Source organism: Artemia franciscana, chromosome 3 (genome assembly GCF_032884065.1).
Source record: "Artemia franciscana chromosome 3, ASM3288406v1, whole genome shotgun sequence".
Classification (NCBI taxonomy): domain Eukaryota; kingdom Metazoa; phylum Arthropoda; class Branchiopoda; order Anostraca; family Artemiidae; genus Artemia; species Artemia franciscana.
Window position 1 is genome coordinate 30,772,014 of NC_088865.1, and position 22,233 is coordinate 30,794,246.

The window sequence follows — 22,233 nt, forward strand, 5'->3', positions numbered from 1 at the left end:
CGTAAAAATAAACCCTAGCTCAAGGACTGCTGTACGAAATTTTATATATTACGTACCCGAGACGAAGCCGCGCTTTACAGCTAATCACAGTAGAGTTTCTTCAGATTATGCTGATTCGTTCGGGTCAAAACAAAAGAGGCGTGTCTCATATCTATAAGTTTTCAGAAGAGCAAAATTAAGTTTTTAAAGCGTTTTGTGGCAACAGCTTCAAAAAGGCAAGTTTTTTGGTTCTGCCAAGTTATGGAATTGGGTCCTTGGGGGAGGTGAGGTACTGCAGAAAACTTTCTCTCGGCTCCTTCACAGGGTGAAGTAAAACTCAGTTACTCAACTACAAAAAAATTTCGAAATTATAATGAATTTCAATGTTTGATTCTTACGGGAAAGCGGTGGAACTGGTACCTGTACTGATGGCCAAACACCCCGAGCCAAGATTAATTTCCAGTTTTCTACATGGCTTATTTTTGACTTAATGTTACCCCTCATGTCAGTTCAGCAAGTATCGATCCCTTCAATGGGCTTTTATGTATGATTTTATTTTTATTTTTTAGAAGGTAGGGGTTGAAAAAGTGCCTAAATTAGGTGAATTTTGTAGAAAGTTCAGTACATTATACAACGGGTTAATAATAAAAGGGTGGTATGGGTTGATAGTAACCATTACCTCCTCGATAGAAAACCCACTACCACTAGAAATATGCTCAAATCTAAGCGTAATTCTTAGGTATTGAGCGAAGTTAGTAGTTGAGTTTCTCTTTTTAAGTTGTTCCTCATAGAAAAGAGCTTAAACACGAGGTACTAAAGGCTCAGTCGAATTAGCCCCTCTCTTGTTTTGAAATAATTCTCAAAAGATAGTAGGCTATCTTTAGAGTGTGACAACTTCTGAAAATGCAATTCTTGCAATTGCTCAGTTTTTAAAGCCTTAGACAAAAAATGTAAAGAAATAGTTGCTTAATTTAACTATAATAACACAATCAATTATATTTATGAATCAAGCAAATGGTTAATACTAGGAATAAGATGTTCTGATTTGTATTTTTTTTTTAAATGAAACTGGACAATACACAAACAGACAAGGACTAAAGGTAATTCGACAGTAGGATCTGTCTAGAATCTTAAACACATAATCTATCCTCAAGGAATCTAAATTTGAGCCTTCATATTAATACGAAGAGGTGGCTTCTTAGGAGGTGGCGTTGGCGGTGTGTCAGGATCTACTTCTACCATTGTGTTGTCAAGCTCATCTTGTGGTACGGCAGGTAAAACCTAAGAGACAACAGAATTAGACGAAATGAAATCCCCTCTAGGTCTAGTTGTTTTGCAGAGCAACACTAGTATTTTAATTTTTTTTTCTTTAATGTGAACCAGTAGTCAGTGGATAGGTAAGGGTAAAAGATGGATATTTGGAAAAAATTTTCGGGTATGGGGATCTTGAAACAGAAAAGACAAGTTTCCCTAAAATCGGCATACTTCCAAACAATTCACAAAATTATTTTTCTTTAATGTGAACCAGTAGTCAGTGAATAGGTAAGGGTAAAAGATGGATATTTGGAAAAAAAAATTCGGGTATGGGGATCGTGAAACAGAAAAGACAAGTTTCCCTAAAATCGGCATACTTCCAAACAATGCACAAAATTACAATCACTTTTTTTTCTAGTATTCTAAAGAGTATAAATAAGAAGTAAAATAAAAACCACCCTAAATCGGAAGGTAAACCTCCAAGGGATTATTCAACGTTGGATTTGCATAGACCTTATAATCATCTCTTTGGACCCCTATCTTTATTTTCGATTGGTAGGGAATATCTCTGCAAAAGTAATTCCGAAAATCTCATTTCCAATTTTTTTTAATGCAATTTTTTGTTGCCAAAGAACTTCTGAAATTTTTTCACGCATTTGTGGATCAGGTCTAGAAGTAGACTGAAGTAATTCCAGCTAAGGTTCGACCCATGAGTAGGGAAAAAGAAAGGGGGGAGACGTTTGCACGTCTACTAGAAGAGGCTGCCATACTCTAATCTAATTTTATGAAAAAAAAGTCTATAGTCTGTGTTTTGAATTGGACTGTTTGTAAACAATCTGACTTCCGCTAGCAACATGGAGGGGAGGGAGGGGCCAAATTTTGTAATCGGGATATGTGCAATAATAGATTATCGGCTTTCAGACGATCTAGGTAGGAAATACGAAGTAGTGTTTAAGTAATCCCTTGTAGGATTATAATCCTCACTCTACCTCTGTGAGGGAAGGAACAAGACGAAGGGTCCCTAAATTGTTTCGATCACAAGATCAAACAGAAAAGATTGTGCAAATCCCATCAAACCTCATGTCAATTAGTCAGTGTCTCACGTGTATTTCGCAAAATTCATATTTGATCCTAGGTATTTAAAGGGTTCTGAATTTTTTTTTCCATCAGAGCCTTGTAGTCTAATCAAATACTAATTCAAATTTGAAGACAGTAAGAGTTAGTGTAAAAATTTAAGCATTGGGTGTCTGAACGCAGTCCATCCTCTACACGAGGATGAGAAGGGGGTCTTTAAATTTGTACTATTCCAATCTAAAAGATGATCAAATCCCAAACAAAACCTAGTGGCTAATTTACCCTATTTATTTTCTTTTGGAATCCAGTCCTGACACGACCTCTGCTGACCTATGTGGACGAGACTCTTGTCATCACGACATCTACCAGAATTGGTTGCTGGCTCTGAAACAAACTTGGAGGGAGGTACAGCTAATATACTACTTGTACCTTTTGGGGATCTGGACTAGAACCAAATCAAATGATCGGAGGGAAAAGAAGGTCACGAAACTCATGTCATCATAACGATGACTAGAAGAAGTTGTTGTTTCCAAACAACACTTATCCTGAAGTAATATTTGATGGGCTATTTCTGGCATTCTAAATCATGGACAAACTCCTCTTAGGGGAGAGATAGAGCTGCCTTAATATCTAATTGCAGCGCTTTACAAACTGGGAGGCATGCCTCACAAGGGAGGCACGGACTGAACAAAAGCTAGGTTCATCATCTCGATATAAAACTAGTGAGATTTTATAGATGCTGCTGAATAGGCTACTCCATTCAGGGACGACCGTTAGAGATGACCTTTACGATCAATTAGTTTCTCAAATACGCACTACAAAATTCGCCTTACAAGTAGAAGAACTAACTGATGTAGCTAAAGCCGCATATTTAATTGGATATCTTCTATGCGTTGAAGAGAATAATGTAATTGAAGATATATTTTTGCAAAGCCATTTCTGGCAAAGCCATATCAAATTGAATTTTTAATATAATTGGCATTTTAATGAGAACGTCATTTTGAGGAAAAATTGCGCTTGGCCAGACAGTATAAAGTTTGTGTCAGGACACAAAACTGGCGTTCTAGCACTAATTAAATGAAAACACCCGAAGTTCTCTGGACGCACTGCATGCTCCACAGAGCTTTGTGACGATAAGGGAGCTGCTTACAACTCCCTTTTGTAGTATTATGCAGAACACTGGCTATCTAGTGCCGAAGTGATTTAGAGGATACATGAACTAAAAGAGGAAACTGTAATTTTTATCGAAGAAAATCAAAACGAGGACGCAAGTATGTATAGGGATTGTAATTCAATTATAAAACTGACCTCTTTGGTGGATGTTTTGGAAAAATTCAGTTTTTGAATAAATCGATGTAAGTGCCACAAATGTATCTATTGATTCAAAAAGATAATGTAAAGCATCCATAAAAAAGGAGCTAAGGAAGGAAATTGAGCTATTGCGAAAAAAAAAACCTTGATATGTTTCCACTTTTAAATTTATGTAGCCAAGATTACATAGAACAAACATCCATTTGATGAACATTTGAATACACGAAACATAATCTCAATTTTAAAAAATATGCGCAGATATAAAATACATTTATCGACGAAGAAGATGAAGAATTTGAGTGGACAAGTAATGAGAAAAAAAACTTGTCTGAATAAGCTTGTTATACTTCTTCCAGAGTAAATTTTTAGAATATATCCCTAGTTCATTTTTGGATAGACATTAAGAGTGAATATAATATTTTGTCAAAGAATGCTTTTAAAGTATTGAAGCCGTTCGCAGAATTTTATTGACACGAAACAGGCTTTTCTGCATTAGCTGAAATGAAACCGAAATTTCGTGTTCGTTTGTTTTTAGAAAAGGAACTTAGTGCAGTCATTTCACCATTGACACCGAGATCTGACAAACTTTGTACTGATTATAGGCAAGCACATCCATCTTATTAGAAGACAATAACATAAAATTGTTATTGGTTTTCTTTGTTTTTAAGAGTTTGTTTTAAGAAATTTGTAGTACTAAGTAATTTCGTTTCAGTATTATTTTATACAATGGAAGGGAGGAACAGTATGATCAAACATTTTTAAGGAAGCCGTGGTAAGATAAATTTTAGAAACTACTGTCTTATGGTAAAGATCTCAAGTAGTCGGGTCTCAACCAAATTTAGTGGGAAGTACGAGCTTATGTCCTAATTGTGCCTTCGGGGGCCAGAGCCTCTTTTGATATATTCGAGCGGCAGGAAGAGTTGGGCAGTAGACTAGGTTGCAAATAGAGTGGGCAGTAGACGTCAGTTGGGCTTTTTATTTGGAATATGGATCCAACCTTAGTTTGGCAGAGAAGTGTATATCCTTGAAGCCTCGCAAACAGGAGATCTAACCAAATAGCCTGTTGGACAAAGTTTGGTAGAAAATAAGATTTGGTTAAGTTTTCTTTTTTTGCTTTCCGGGGGTTCATGCCTGATCCAATCTTTGTCGGGAAAAAGAATCCCTCTTTCCTTGCAATCAAAACGCATTTCCACATATCAATAAAACTTGACGGGAAGTAAAAATCAGCGTTCTAATGGTAATTTTCAGGTCCAGAGCCAATCTTAGCTCTGTGGCTAATGGAGATGGGGAGATTCATATTCTTATAATCACCCCAACTAACAGAACTGATTTGTTGGATTTCAGAGCAATTTGATGGAGAATAAGAGCTTTTTTCCACGTTTTCTCTTTTAGGGGGTTCAAACACGGCCCGATCTATGTAGCAGGGGGCGTATTTCCAGTTTTTAATCAGGTAGTCTATCATAAGATGGTTTCCAATCTCTTACAAACTTGAGAATTTTTTTCTCATTTTAGTAAGCGTATCTATAAGAATACAGCATATTATCCCAACCAGGATTTATAAGAAGCATAAATAGCTTTCAGTTTTAATTTTCGATGGTTTTTCCTCATCTGAGTCCTTGCAGGTGGGGCGCAAGTCAAAATATTTTCATTAATCTATAGAATTCATCTATAAAACCTTATATATAGCTAAAATTAGGGTCTTCGATGGTCATGCTCAATCAGGCCTCAATCTAGATCCTCTGTATCTAGCATTAAAAAGTTGATTGGGCTTCTAAAACAATAATCTCAATAGCATTTTGTTTGCTTGTTTTTTTGGTACGAGTCCTTACTTGCAAGGGCTCTCCTTATGGGCGTGTGAAGTAAGAAAAAAAAGAGCCTTTGAGAATAGAGAAAAGGATATCAAACGAAGACTTGATTCATACAGCGTAGGGAGACATGACCCATCCGCAAAAGCTAATTTCAAGGGAGGGATAAAATTTATCTACTCCTTTAACGGCAATTTTTAGCCAATGTTTTATTGATGGTGTTTTCCCATGTATTTTTAAACAGTCCCCAAATGCAAGCCACCTAAAGATATTACCGATATGAGGCCGATTTCGAAAACACCAGCTCTCTCAAAAGTATTTGAAAGTTTTATTTTTGATTGTTTATTTGAGGACATAAATGATAATATTGATTCCCAACAATTTGGATTTAGATCCGGGCATAGTACTGTTCATTATTTGGTTGCATTGTTGGATACTATCCTTAAGCACTTAGAAAATAATGGGGCCTATGTTGATGCATATTGCAGACATAGTTAAGGCTTTTGATAGTCTTGATCATAATGTAGTTGTGGAAAAAGCAAAGGCTATGGGTGCCCGTCCATTTGTTGTATGAATGCTCGCTAGTTTTCTTTTTGAAAGGTCTCAGTGTGTCCAACTCCCTGATCATGAGCCATCTGAATTTTTAAATATTTTTTGTGGTTCGCCACAAGGGACTAAATTAGGCCCACTTTCTTTTCTTATTGTTTTTAACCGTATTTTAACAACAATTCGTGAGCGTTTTAAATTTGCTGATGATTTAACTGTTTTATCACTGCGACTAACCCCTCCGACTACTGAACAGTCTGACTCGATCAAAATCTATAGTGATCTAAAAGCTGAATTAGGAAAGGTAAAACTGACGGTCAGTGAAACTAAGAGCTCTTATATGACATTTTCCTTCCTAAATAGTAACAACCACTCTTCTCATAATTCAATACTGCCAACAAAGAAAACTTAAAATACTTGGGATACTTTGGACGATGATTTAAGATGGAATTCGCACGTTGACTATCTGACTAAAAAAGGCGCCTCGCTTTTACATTCATTTTCCAACCTAAAAAGATTTGGTATGGCATTTGAGGTTTTACAGTCTGTGTACTGCAGCCATGTTAGACCTTCTCTTGAGTATGCATAGCCTGCTTGGCATCCGGGATTGACAAAATATCAAACAGTTAGACTTGAGACGACACAAAAAAGAGCTGTAAAAATTATACTTGGACAAAACTACTCAAAATACGAGGATGCACTGAAACAACTCAATTTGGACTCGCTTGATAGTCGTAGACATGGCTTAACATATAGATTTGGACTAAATTGTTTGAATTCCCCAACTCGTTGTCGTCTACTACCCAACCTTGAGAGACCCCCCAACTGAAGGACCCGTTACTAGACTCCGACAAACAAAAAGGAATTGTCCACAGTTACTGACTTGCTCGGCCTATAGTACTGAGAGATATCGTAAATCGTTTGTCCCATATTTTACCCGTCATTTTAATAATATTGACACGACTAATATTTAATGTTTGATTAATATAATGTTTGTCTAAATTTTCCTGTGAGTGTTTTTGAAGGTACAAATTATTGTTGTCATGACATGCTAACACTAGCTCCGGTTATTGTAGTGAATAAATATATTATATTCTATATTCTATTCTAAAATCTAACATAACAGCCAAACGTGAGAATTACGTGAAAACAACATATGATATGAGGAAAACTACAAGATTTTTAGGGAAGTCTCAGCCCGGAGCATCTCTATCTCTCGGCTATGGCTGTCACAAAATAATTTTTAAAGTGGAATACATGGTATTATAATTGTAAATAGTTATCCAGTTAAAGAATTATCCCTAAAGGGTTTCCTCAAAGATGGGGGGAGGGGTAGGCGACTTTGTTGAAATTTGGAAAATGGTATGAAAAGTACGCAGTTCGTAGTGATATGTACGTAGTGATATGAAAGTACGTAGCATTCAGTGGCTTAAAAGAGATATTTTTATAGTTGAAGTTGTCTCTTGTACATTATTTTATTTCTTTTACGGCTCTTGACGAAAACAAATAACATTAACAATGATTTCACTTTAATTCATTTTTTGAATGCAAAGCGAAATGAAACACAAGCGAATATAAGAAGATCAGAGATAAGACAGTAATTACTTACTCTACTCTTTAGTGAAGCAATAGGAGTTGATGATCGCTCAATGATTTTCTCAAAATCCATTGATACCGAGCTACTTGTTTTGGCAGGTAATGGGGGAGGCTGATCCTCGTACGAGTCTGAAAATTACAAAAAATATATTCAAAGCATGAAAATCAAAGATATCTTAGAATGCAAAGAAATGTCAAAAACGCGCATAATTTATAAGACCATTATTTCTTAGACAACCACTAAGACAAAGTAATGATCAAAGAGAACAGGGAGCAAATATTCAATTATGCAATACCCACCTCCTCCCCCCAAGAGAAAGAAATAAAAAGCCATAAAAGGAAAATATATAGGGATGCTTCAATGAATTAATCGTTGCCTGTAACCAAGGAAAAATGCAGGAAAAAAAATGGACCACCCTTCGGAATCAATTAAACATATTATTAGAATTAAAACCCAATTTATTCGGGCTCCTAGGGTACATTAATTAATAAGATGCAACTCCCAACTTAAGGTACCTTTGGGTCCCGAAATTAATAAACTGCTATCCCAATTTTAGATCCCAAAGAGCGATCAAAAACCAGATTTTAGTGAGAACCTTACATGACAAAGTATAGCTGCTAGTTCCAAATCAAATCGACACGACGATCAAACACAAATGCACATCTGAGAAATGTTTTTTTTTTTTTTATCGTTACATCAGATTTGTCATACCTATTGGATTTCAGACTTAAGAAACAATATTTTCTATATAAATGGTGAAAAAATGGTGTCCTAAGAGCTAAATATGCTTAGTGATGTTTTGCAGAGAGCCATAGTTTAACCTACATTATTCATGTGCTTGAACATGCCATCTTTGGAGTTCAGACAAACATGACTCTTGAGGTAGATGACTCGAAGCAGACTGTAGACTTGTCCATTCCAGTTGTGCAGCCGTAATATCATTACCGTATTACCGTAATTACCGTAATATCATTGTGGACTAATAGATGGAGCCTTGAATTCAATCCAACTAAGTGAAAGATCGCCTTTCTTGAAAGCAATAATGTATACACTGTCGTTGTAAAATTTGAATGTTATTGTTAACAGAGATTGTCGATTCCGACAGTGACCTCAAGTTAAATGACCACATAGAAGCTATTGCTTCTAGTCTACCTTGAGTTGTTGGCACAATTAAGAAATTAATAGTATGCACAGAAGTATACGACGCTGTTTGTATAGGCTCTAGTCAAAATAATGCTTGATGTAAAAAAAACTTATTGTAAATAATACAGTTCCGTAAGTTTGTAAACTGGTATACATTGTATTCATTTCTAATAGATTTTAGCTTCGGCAAAGGTATGTTTATGCAAGTGGCTGCGTTAATATCATAAAAATGTAATGAAATGACTTGGTTTTTAATTATTAATATAATGTATAGGTGATAATCACTTGCTGCTAGACAGACTTAAGTTGTTCTCACCATCAAATATATCAGTAAAAAAAAAAAAAAAAAGTCATGTTTTGAGAGAGAATAACGTAGGCATGAGGTACATAAGTTTGGTTAGGCTTTGTCTTTTGGGGCAAAATAACACTGAATAAGATCAGAAATTTTTCACAAATTTTACACTATATTAATGTGGATAATGACCAAATGAGGTGAGACAAAATCTAATAATTATGAATGAAAACTGTTCTTTCTATAAAATTAAAAGTAAAAGAACGTAAAGAATGAGTGAAAACTTACTCAACGACTCCATGCTTCTTTGTTGGATAGGCGTGGTTACAGAGCTTGATGTCTGACTAGCATTGCTTAACCTGCGTATTCCACTATTTCGCCGCTCTCGAATACTTTCAGGTCGCAGAGGTCTTGTACATGTTAACTACAAAATAGCTACTATATGTAAAGTACTTAATTATCCACTTATAGGATTTCTTAGCAATCCTCTTTACATGATTAAGCCATTTTTTCTCTATTAATTTTAGATCAGTTTTGCCACAGTAGTAAGCTTGAAAAGAAGAGCTCCCGAATCATTTCGGGTTATAAAACTACTGTATATATGCTTAAAATAAAGTGTGTAATTATAAAGTGAAAACCGGCTAACTTTATGATATCAAAACTATCGAATTGCAATAATGAAATATAAACAAGATCATTTCTTTACTATTTTATTGCTCTGAAAATACCTTATTCAAACAGAAATTAAGCCTTTAGATCAGCTTTATTTTAAGTTATATATGCAAACCCTTACCATTATTAGCCTTTTTTAATTTTAGGCTACATTTACCTTAGTACTTAAGAGTTTTTTAGATTGTTTTGTTAATTAATACGGTGAAAACATACGACAGAGGGCTGAAAGCATGCTTTCAGACACCTAGACAATACAGCTAACTTAAAAAGACAGATGTCTCACTCAATCCCTTAAGAGTTCCACATCAAAAACGGTTAACAATTAACAAACGAATTACAAAAAGAAATATAATCAAGATGATGCCTGTACTTTTATTGCTTTGAAAATACCTAGTCATGCTTTTAGACCAGCCTTAATTCAATAATACTGTATAGCCTACTCATTTTAGTTTTTCCATTAATTTTACGTTACTTTTAGTTTGGAATTTTTTTTTCTTTTTAATGAACATGGTGAAAACATATGACAATAGGCTATGGATATGCTTTTAGACAGATAGACAAACAGCTTACTTAAATAGACAGATGTCTCACACAGTCCCCCAAAAGTTTCACACCCGTATAGTTTCAAGCAGTATGACAAAGGACATTTTGATTACTAGTTTATTCAGATTTGAGAACTCTGGCAAAGAGACATCCAAAGGTTGTCTCTGTATCCAATACTGACCAAATCAATTCGCACTTTTTCTATAAGAAATGACAACGTAAAAAAAATAGATTCAAAAATTAATCAGTTAAAAAACTAAGCTCTTATCATGCAGAAGAGAAAATAAATATCTAGGATTCAATTGTAAAAATAAAATTTTATTGTATAGATTATTGGGATAAAGAATATGAATCTAGAATTAGATTTTCTCGGCAAATGGCGATAAAAAAAAAACAGAACGGCTTATCAGAAAGATAGGATATGGGTTTCAGTTTAAATAATGACTAATGAATGGATTTCCTCTCTGATACTTTTAATTTCGCCAGTCTTTCTATTTTTTTTTTCTTTTTTATGCTTTTTTGTGTGCCGTGCTTTGGTTTGTTGACCAGGAAATTCGAATACGGCTCTAAGGGGCTTCTGATAGAATATCATGTTCAGAAATTAGGAACATTAACTTATGTAGCCTTAATACTTAAAGATTAGTGTGATTTTAATCGAAGGTTATGCAATCATTAACGTAACCATTTAGTTTTAAACATTATGTATATGCCTAATTTACAGTATAATATGACTGTCAATTTCGAAACACGAGTCTTTCGAGTCACTATATATAAAATCCATTCACACTTGCTTAGAATGCTTCCCAGTCAGGGGCGTAATTTGGTAAGGGAAGGGGGGGGGGGGTAATTTCCTCTCCTAGAACTCGGTTTACCCCCCCCCCCCTCCGAACTCAGTTTGCCCACCCCCTGCTGAAACTTAGTTTCTCCCAAAATCTTATCAAAAGTAAGATAAGCCTGCATAATTCAAGCATTCACAGAAACAGGTCAGTTTTCTTTGTTATATCTTTACCCTTATTGTACTATATGGCTCATTTTTTATTTTTCCGTATTTTTTTCACTAGACTTGTAAAAATAGGCTCCAACTTTGCCACCTTCCCCCCAGGTTTTCGATAAAATTACGCTATTGTTCCCAATAGACCAAGGCTTGATAGATATGTTTATTTATAGCGCAATTATGACTGGAAATGAATAAATCTAGAAAAATTAACAACCTTGCTAGATAATGAGAGTACTGTTTTCGGCTTTGTAAGACCAATTCGGGGTACTTTGCAAAGCCGATTTATAGTAGTAGATAATAATTTTGGAATCAGTTAAGCATAGCACGCAGAGTAAAGATTTTAGTTATATAATGCAAGTAATAGCAATAAAATCACAATCTGATAGTGGCTTTTGCCTAGAGGTACATTTCCATACAGGCATATTAACAAAGACAAACCATATTCACTACTTTATGACACAAAACACCCAGGCAATGACGTTACCATAACTACCGTAGAAAGGACTCACGTTATTATTACTTGGAGTGTATTCTTCAATATATGACACGAATCTGCCCTAAAATGCAAAAGTTAAGGAACGTCATGAATTCAGGAAAAAAAAAAAATCATTAATAACCAATTCCTAAGAATCAAGCAGTGCAACACCTATCCCCAGATTTTTCAATGTCTCCCTGGATTTTCAGAGATAATAATTGAGTTGTCCCAAGTCATCCTAAAAATTAAAGTTCATAAATACACGTAAATTGTCAAGCCTTGATTTCATCAATGTTAATTCGGGGGGGGGATTTTGGAGCACTCAATTATCACTTTTGGAAACCGCCAGAAAACAAGCATATCGGAAGCACGCGGCTGGCCTCAGCCGCGACAAATAAATTCAATTTTGATTTAAGAACAGACCTTTCCCAATTTCGACACTGCCAGTTTCTATTTGCTAAGCTTGCTGAGGTACGACCTAGTATTCAAAGGGATAAAAAAGGATTTCACTAGTTTTCCAGAGCCAAAGTGTAATACAGACTAGAACTGTAGAAGTCATTATTTACGTCCAACAGAAAATGGGCTAGCAAAACAACAACAGAAGAGACTTCGGAGAACACCCATTGGCGAAATGCTGCATAAATATTTATCTGTTCTCCGCTTACAAAAAAGAAAAGAATCACCAACTCAATTTTTCTCGGAAGCTTGAATACGGATACTAGACTATGGCAGAATCTGATCAAATAAAATACTTAACTGAAGGTAAAAAAGTTCCTTCCTACACTAAAGAATTTATCACATGGCTTGAAAAATTTTAGACAGGTGACTACTGATTCTTATGTTAAATTCAGTCAGAGATGGAAATTATACTTCGCTAAAAAGAAAAATCAATAGCTGACATGCAGCTCAGATATTTTGCGACGCATGAATAATTTTGTTCCTAAAAATACCAGCAATCTACACATAAAATAAACAGTCTTATAGATCAACATTTAGAAGCTTATTTGAATATACGAATTACTAACGTTTTGAAGCTTACGTTTAATATTGCATAGCTGTACATTAGCTTGGAGGTCAATTTAGAATATAACAATAAGCAAAAGTTGTCTGGTATCTTAAGACAAAAAAAAAAATATTTTTTTTTAAATAATAGATATAAGTATTATGATGTAAGTAGTTATGGGGTTAAGAGATAACCGATGAGTGAGAATCAATGCATGTTAGGCTAAGGAAGGTTTTATCAGTAATAGTGGAGGAAAGATACGGGAAAAAATGGTCAAACCTCGGGGAAATTGCGACAGAATTTCTTTTACACCAAAATGTTCAGAAAAATCAGTTTAATCACACAAAAAAATCCCCTCGAATCCCCCTTGCATAAGTATCCCAAATTTGCTCTTGAAGGGGAAAAATGAGGGGGAAAATCCCACTTTTGTGTTTTTAAATATTTTTGAGTTTAAATAGTCGTTTCCTATCAAATCAAGTATGCCGACTCCAAATCTGAATTCAAATTTTCCTTTTTTCCGTACCCTAATGCCCATTTTCACCCTTAAAGGGCGGGGGGGTTGAAATTAAGAGGTTGTTGCATTATTTAGCCGTTTCCTTTGGAATCAATGGCGGTGAATTCGAAAATGAAGTTAAAAACTTGATTTTATGTGGTCAAGTACTTCATCTTACCTAAATCGGATGTGAAAGTTGACCTACGTGAACTACTTATTTTAATCATTTGTCGGTTGATTCACCATTTCCTGTCAAGCTAGGAATGGCGCCTTAGAATATGAGTCTCGAACAGTCTAATTTCAAACCAGCATTCCAGACTCCCCCTCCAGTTTGCGGTTTCCATTCCTTTGTGTCATTCTTTAGGTGATGCAATCTACCATAGTACTTTCTAGATGATTGGCGTGTTCAAGGCTATATACAAGGTTTGTGCCGTTTTATTTACTTCCGCAAAGAAAAGACAAAATAACAAACTGGGATCCGCGAGCGTTGATTAGAAGTATTTAGTGAGATAGCGTTAAAGATTATGCTTCTGATTTTGGAAAAGAGCGGATATTCATTTCTGTTTTTCAACTTTATTTTTGCAATGCCGTCTACTGTGTATCATTCAAGCTGAATTTGTTCTTCTAGGTGGAGATGGTTTGAATTCCAAGTGAATTGTGCCTGGATTTACTGAAAAAACAAGTTGTATGAAATAATCAGTCTCATTTTCTTCTAGAACCGTCAATAAAGAGAGCATGGTCTGTCCAATATGCCAAAGCAGCATCAAAGCCGGTGAAAACACTGCCATATCATCTGAGAAAGGAGCCGATGCCGTGAATAACGCAAGCAAAGAAAGAGGTAGTAGCATGGCTCTGACGACTGGAAATGAAGTCCAAACCGCGTGTCGTCGTAACTTTTGTAACAGACATCGGATCGACAGAGAAAAGAACGCTCAAAGGAAACTTGAGCAGAAAGAACCGGTTGCAGCCCCCCGGCCAGATCTTCAGCTCCATGCTTTGATTTTTCAAAGATTCCTATTCTCTGGTCAAGCAGTGAAATTACGCAAGATCACAAGTCGTGAATTCGCTGAAGCTTATGCAGTACGAACTTATAGCTTCGACTACTCGATTAGTGAAATGTGTAAGAGCAGGAACGATCAGTGGACCATGACCGTGCTTGGTCGGATAAATTCGAAGACTTCTGACCTTCATGCAGAGGATGCCGTTTATCATCAAATATGCTCAGTGAACTTCAGGACAGGAAAAGAGATTCCACAAAAGTTCCGTGGTCAAGAAGAAGTGAGTGAGGTGCCTCCATCAAAGAAACGGAAGGGAAGACCGTGCGATAGTGAAAGGAAAACCGCTCTCGAAGAAGCGCTTCGGTGCTATGCCAACAGTGAAGAACCTGTACCTCTGGCGATCATTTTAAGGAAAATGGCTAATATTCTCTCTGAAACAGACTGTGATAGTTTGGCCTACAGCTTCCGTCAAGCCAAGGATTTGCTAGTCAGTGAGTATGGCGAAGAAGTGGTTGTGTCCGATTCAAATGGGAAAGAGACACTCGTAAACATTTAGAGATACGGTCGACAGGATATTACGAGAATTTCCCGAATAGGAAAAAGCAGATAGTGAAAATGGAGAAAGGGATCAGCTCATCAAAGTCGTTGGAAAGATAATAAGAAGTGAAATAAAATGCATTACGACAAGGAAGGATTCCTAAGAATTTCTTAACGAGATATCGTCAGTAGAGAAGGGTTTGAACTTCGTGTGCCCATCTCTTTGTCTACTGCTTTCATCGATAGGGGTCCACACGCCTCGTCTAATATCTTCTATCGGACAGGCTATAATGCAGGCATGCAGACCACGTGGTTTAATGTCTCTTGTACAAATAGGACTGGCTAAGCAGCTGCATCACCATTTCTATGATTTTTAATTGACACACTGCACAATCTTGGCTTCTGCTCTTCGTAATCAGAGGTAAAAAAAACTTGAGAGATGTGCAGCAGAAATCAAACGTTGTTGGAAGAGTCAAAAGAGAAAGCACATTTTTTTCAGTATGTAGAAAACAACGTCGATCATGATATTGCTACTATCGACGGCCTGAAGACCTTTCATGGAATGTGACTTATTGAAGTGTCTACACCTGAGTTGCCGGCAACGGAGCTTTCAGTGCTAAGAAAAGAAGTAAGTGGAGATGTGATGAAGTCAATCGGCACCGTGCCGTTCTACGCCTACCAAAAATCCACCAAGTCGCAACCAAGAACTTTTGTTTGCTTGACTCCGGCACATCTCTGGCCTTTTCAAAAGCTCATATATGAGCTGGTCGGCCTTTATGTTGTCGATACAACAAAAGCTACCTCATCCGGGAAAGTCGAATATTCGTTTTTTGCCAATGATTAACCACAACCCATGCGATATCTCCTGTGTTTATTCTACACTTAGGCGTGCTAACGAGCGCGCTAGTTGAGCTGGAAAAACTCTAGTCATTACCTTTGACCAGCCGCTTTACTGGAAGGCGAAGTGTATCGTCTATGCAAGGCCTGCCACAATTGCTTTAAGAAATGCTATTGTTGTCCTAGGTGGATTTCATACACGCATGAGTTTCCTAGGAGCCATTGGCTTCCTTATGGCTGACTCGGGACTTTTGGAAATCCTAAGTCAAGTATACACGCCTAACACTGTACGTAGTATGTTACAAGGCAAACCTGTCTCTCGTGCTGTGCGAGGCCATGGTCTGTTGGAGGTAGCCCTTTATGCGAACTTTTTATCATCAGAACTGGATAGCAGAGCGTTTGATGGCAATGACATGCTACCAAAACCCCTTGAAAAGGTAAAACAGGCGTACGAGTCGCTCCTTGAAGGAGATAACATCGACGAAGTGCAGGTGTCGGAAGCAGCAGAGCTTATCTATGAAATTGTTCAAAGTGCAAAAGAACGATTATCTGAATCCAGAACTGCCCTTCTTTGGTTTCAGTATCTGGACCTACTTGGAATCCTGAGATAGAACCTGAGAGCTGAACGAGGTGGTAACCTTGAGCTTTATCTACAGTCGTTGTTGGAAATACTTCCTTACTTTGCTGCTTCCAGACACAATCTTTATATGAAGTCTACTTGGATGTTCGTGCAGCCCATGTTTCAGTTGAGAAAAGACAACCTAGAACAGTACAGAATGTTACAGGAGTACCTGTTTATCGGAAGAACTGACAACTACTGGGCGGCTCTTTCTCCTGATTTGGTGATCGAACAGACATTAATGGGAAGTATGAAAATGAGTGGCGGTCTGACGAGAGGTAGAGGCATGACTGAATTGCAGCGGACAATTTGGACGTCTGCTATGCCGACTTTGGTTCTCGTTAAAGAACGCATGCAGAACCTGACTGGCATCGCGGAGTTGACTGCTGAAAATAACGCAGAAGCGTTATCTTTGAGGAGAACTAGAAACCTAGAGGACATCGAAAAGGTAGTTCGATAAATTGAGCCCCTAGAACCCTTTAGGGAGGATTCAGAGCTGTCGAGCGTGGTTACTGGTGTCCGCGCTTCATCATCTGTAAACGCAGACGATGCCAAATCTGTGGGAGAAACCATTCTGAAGGATATGGAAGCGAAAGACATTGACAAATGTTTTCAGGAGGAAGTAGAAAGCTGCAACTATGGCTGAGAGGTCATCCGTGGTGATAGATAGCGATAGTTTAATGGTCGACCCAGCTCTAATCTTCCAACGTCTTGCTGCAGTGGCTAGCACCAGTGGTTCTGACTTGAACGAGGTTCTGTCGTTCGAGCTCTGTAGTTTTCCACCATCGCTCTTTAATTCGTTCGAGGTGATGAGGACAGCCGACAAAGCCTCTCTAACAAATGCACTGATGAAAATTGAGGGGCTCGATGGTCAAGAGACATTGCCAATCTCCCAGAGAATCTTGGACGGTGGCTGGCTAGTCCACAAAATCTCGTGAACTGCCGGATCCACATGCTCTGAGGTGGCAGGATCTTACGAAGATTATGTCACAAGACATTTCGGCCAGGCAGTGGTAGTTTTTGACTCTTACACTGATACACCAACGACGAAAAACTGCACACAACTGAAGAGAACCAAAGGCTTGTCGTGTCCAACGATTCAATTCTCTCCTAACATGATGATTGTCAAAAGTAAGGAAGAATTTCTGAGAAATCACAAAAACAAACAACGCTTCATCAACCTACCTGCTGAGAGGCTGGTGAACTCAGGATGCAAAGTTCTACACGCTCAGGATGTTGATGTCTTAGTTGTACAAACTGCAGTCAGTTACGCTGAAACTTCGTCGACCACTTTGATTGGGAATGATACCGACCTATTAGTCCTTCTGCTGTACCATGCCAAGCTTGATGCATGCGATATCCTTATGCAGACAGACAAACATGGAAATAACCGACGAGTGTACGACATAAAAAGGATCAAGAACAAACTAGGAACTGAAGCAGCAGAAAATCTACTCGTTTGCCACGCAATATCTGGCTGCAATACAACATCTAGACTTCACGGGGGTAGGGAACCAGCAGTGGTTTCCTTGTCACTTAAAGATGGGATTTTTAAAGATGCTTGCAAGACCTTCAAGATACCAGGATCCAACAACCAGGAGATCGCAGAAGCTGGAGAGAAAGCTTTGCTCCGCATCTACAAAGGAAAAAGCAATGAGAAGATCCTGAAGGATGTTCGGGTGCGAGCATTTACAATGCGGGTTACAAGTGCAATTGCTTTCGTTCAGGCAGAGGGGCTTCCGCCGACTTTGGCTGCCGCAAAGTACCACTTTTACAGGTGCTATTTGCAAATAATGAAGTGGCAAGACACGTCCGATTCGCTAAAGCCCGAAGAGTGGGGTTGGCGCCTCTCTTCGTCACGCAGTATGTATCTTCCCATAATGACGGATGCTTCACCAGCACCGGAGAACCTGCTGAAGATGGTGCGGTGCCAGTGCACCAGCGGGTGCGATTCGCTCGGATGCAGCTGCCATCGGAACAGTTTGCCCTGCAGCTTTGCCTATGGGGAGTGTAAAGGGGATGTTATGTGCTAACGCTGCAGCAAGACAGGATGAGGATGATAACGAAGACGAGCAGGAAGAAGAATTAGCTTTAGATTGTGCTTTAAAATCAAAATGTTTTTGTGATTAATTTACCTGAGTTCTAAACGTTCCTTTTTATAACTAATCGATCTGAAGTTTTGATCTCGATTAAAGAAGTGGTTTTTCAAGATGTTATACTTAGCAGCCCCTCATATTACAGGCCCTTTAGAGGTGAAAATGAGGTAAATAGTTAAAAAAACCTGCTTTTTGACCTCATAACTGGCAATAAGGTACTTTATTTGATATACAATGATACTTTAGCCGCAGAAATCCGGCAAATAATGAGCTGCGTACTTTAACCCCCCCCCCCGTTCCGTGAAGGTGAAAATTGATACTGGGGTACGAAACACTTGATTTCTGACGTCGGATTCGGATTCGTCATGCTTGATTTGATAGGAAACGACCACTTAAACCCAAAAATACTTCCAAATAGAAATTTCGATTTTCCCCCCTTCAAGGGGGGGGGGGGTTCGGGTAGTTGTGCAAGGGGGGATTTGGGGGGATTTTTTTGTGTGATTAAGCTGATTTTTCTGAACATTTTGGTGTAAAAAAAATTTTGTTGCAATTTCCCCGAGGTCAAACCGTATTTTTCCTCCACTATAATGCTATCAAATGCAATTTTCTTACATTTGTGTTGTTTGATTTCATTCTACTCAATAAATATTCGCAGCAAAGTCTTTTAGTAGGACTAGTTATGACGGTTTTGTCAAAAAGCACCAAATAATCCGGGTCCTTATAAGAGTGCTGGGTCAGAGAAGAGTCAAAATTCCTTTTTCTATAATATAAAATCATAATTTTATCAATTGAATGTTTGTGCATATAAGCTCCTCTCTAATTACTGATGAATCCTACTAATTTAAAAATGGCAGCACAACTGGGGGATTTTAAAGAAAATGCTGCCTCAAATTGAGCTGGTTTTATCTTTGCCACTGTTGAAGAAATTTTAATCAAACTAGTATTTTTGAAAATTATATTACGTTTAAGTTTGCTTAAGATCTTCAAAATTAGTTCCTCAATCTTACAACGTAACTTAATAAGGATTTCCTTTCCATTCTCAATAGGACTATTGTCAAGCTGAGACTGACGAGCTAAACCTTATCTATTTATCTACTTTTTTCCAATATTAGCCTCAATAAGTTTGACGGGATTACCAAAACCGAACTGGACGTCCTTACGATAGTCCAGTCCATGGACCAAACAATCTTCCAAGCGTATTTATAGTCTTTTCAACCAGACGAACTAGAGCCTCTCTTTTAACATAAAAATGGGGATTTGATGAAAACCTAAATACCTATTATTCTAAATGAGTTCCCTATAAATTGAAAATTTAATGCTGAGACTTTTTCTTTTACTGAAACATCCGGACAAGGAATAAACTTCTAAAGTGAAGTTAAAATCAAGAATATCTAGACGTACCAGAATCCCTTCAGTTAGGTCTTCCTAATATCCTACATAGAAATAAAATCATCTACATAACGACCCAAGAACTTACTGCTTCGAGGAGAGGCACTCAATGCCGAGGTCTTGACGAATTGCGTACGTTCTAGTCAGTGTAGCCTCAGAACTTAAGTTTATCTGCTGTTCCTGCTATATTTTCTGTTTGTTTATGCATTCACTTCATAAAAGGGCAAATTCGTGATTTCAGAGCCTCAAAACAGGTTTTATATTAGAACACCCATTACTCAAGGGTGTATCCAGGATTTCTGTTAGGCCGGGGGGGGGGGGAGAGGTGAAACGACGTTTTCTTAAGCATCAAAAATTTGTTTATACGCTGTTTCGTTGCGTTTTTACGATTCAATTTTTTTTGGGGGGAGGGGGTCAAACCCTGAACGCCCCCCCCCTGAATACAGCCTTGATATTGTTATTACTTATCTAAAAGACATTCGATAAAAAATATCATTATTTGAAATTACTTTACCTTCGATTTTTCATCTTTTTTGCTCAAATATGTTTATAGATGCTCAATTATGATGTTTTGTTGCTTCTCTTTTTAGTTTTTAAAATTACAGTAATTTTAAAGCCCCTGCTGGCAAATATTAGAACAATCATTAAGCACATGCTTGCATCATAATGACCTTTCTTGAATAATTTCTTATCCCAATATTCAAAAATTTACCCTAGCTTAAAAAAATTGACATGTATTCTACATATAAAACAGATCTTTATTTCGAGTCATTTTTTTCTTTTCATTTAATTCCTTTTTGTTTTTCATTGTGTTCTGATTTAGTCAAACGAAGCTTTAAAATAAACTTCAGAAATATTTTTCTACAATAAGCAGGGAACTATCACCCTGCACCACCCTTATTTAAGCTTGGTCTAAACAAAAGGAGATGAGGAATTAATATCCACTCTGTAGGTTAATAGAGAGCTAGACAATTAAAGCATTGAAATACCCTCTTTGAGACATTTAGCTCATCCCTTACACAATGACCCATCACCCCTCCTTCACAATAACTGATGGGCAATTATATATCTCTGAACATGATTTTAAAAAGAATCAAGTAAATCAAATTAGTTAAAAATAAAGCACTAAAATAAATGCCTATTAAGCATTTATCTTGTATGGACTATATGGCTTTAAAAGAACGAATAAGCCACCATACGACATTACTTCCTGTACAAGTGGGAATCTTAACATTTAGCTTTTCGATACTTATTCGATACATTTAATTGTCTTGAGTCAATTGGCAATCTCGGAATTTTCAATCAATAGCAACTGAGTCTTCCTTGGGGCAAAATCATAGTTTAGTGCCACAAAATGGCAGAACACACCACTTTACCGTTGCAGTTTATTGGTCACTTAGAACATTAATCTTACTCGACTAAGACCTCTCCTCATTTTCTAGGACCAGTGGTTTAATGCAATTACCCCTGGAAAAAAAAACAAACACGCACCCGTGATCTTCTTTCTGTAAAAAAACAAAATTTTACATTTTTGTAGATATTAACTTGGAACTTCTATAGTAAGGTTATCTGATATGCTGGATTCGAACGTGCGATTTAAACGAAGATCCGTTAATTCCCCCCCCCCGCTTTTTTTCAAAAATCAAGTAAATTTCCTCGGGCTCGTAGTTTTTGATGGGTAACTTTAAACTTAATAAGTTTTATATAAGTTCTTAGATATTTCCTTAAACATATTTTGATTATTGCATATATTATTGTCCTGAAAAAAGTCATTCTTTCAGATTTACTTTTTTTCACTTATTATGTATATTTTAGGATGCTTCCTCAGAATAAGAAAAGTTAGGGACATATTTTTTTAGTACAAGTAAAGAAAACGGATTTAAAAATGGTAATATTTGAAGGAGTGAGGTGAAAAGAAGTCAATAAAAATATATAACCATAATCAATTAGTGCTACTGTTGTGGTCTGTTAACCGTTCATTGTCCATTTCGAGGAAAAATTCCTCCGAGCATTTTGAAGCCCCCATTTTTTTTACATAGTAAATGAATATAAGATTTTAAAGTCAAATAACATTTAAAAACCTAAAATAGTAGATAAAGTTGTAAAATAGTTGTTGAAAGTCTACAGAAATCTTGAGGTACGAACAAATTTGCTTACCTCTTGACTAAGTTCAATTGGAGGGGTTCCTGGAGTCACAGTAAGACTTTGGCTTGTATCGTTTTCTGACAGAGATGCTTCTGTCAATGTTGAAATGCTCAAATTTGACGAAAAAGATGAGCTAGGAGTCAAGAAGCTTAGTGGATTTGAAGAAGAGCCCATACTTAGTCGTCTGAGACTATCCCTCATTTTCTTTTTCTCAGCCGTAGCTAACACAGACTCTTTCCTCTCCTTTTTCTTTTTGTCCTTGTCCCGTCTCTTTGTGCCAAAATTAGGAGTTGACACTGTTAGATTAAACAGTTAGAATGAGTTAATTAACAAAATTAACATGTTTTATTCTTTCCTAGTCAATAGTACGTTCAAAAAAGTTACAAAAAAGGCGTAAAATTTCTTTTTAAGTGAAATTGACTGGAAAA

General features: G+C 37.0%; 1 protein-coding gene across 2 annotated transcripts in view; it reads right to left on the reverse strand.

Annotated features, from left to right (window-relative positions):
* Window positions 1–546: 546 nt before the first annotated feature.
* Window positions 547–22,233, reverse strand: part of LOC136025148 (dedicator of cytokinesis protein 1-like) — a 132,537-nt gene continuing 110,850 nt past the window's right edge. The window contains exons 28-32 of one of the 2 annotated variants that reach the window (XM_065700897.1): window positions 21,818–22,101; window positions 11,723–11,770; window positions 9,290–9,425; window positions 7,579–7,694; window positions 950–1,260 (exon numbers count right to left, since the gene is read on the reverse strand). In XM_065700897.1, the coding sequence (XP_065556969.1) occupies window positions 1,138–1,260; window positions 7,579–7,694; window positions 9,290–9,425; window positions 11,723–11,770; window positions 21,818–22,101 (707 nt within the window). In that variant the 3' untranslated portion in view covers window positions 950–1,137. Of the gene's footprint in view, window positions 1,261–7,578; window positions 7,695–9,289; window positions 9,426–11,722; window positions 11,771–21,817; window positions 22,102–22,233 lie in introns of both variants that reach the window. The other variant, XM_065700899.1, reaches the window with a different exon arrangement.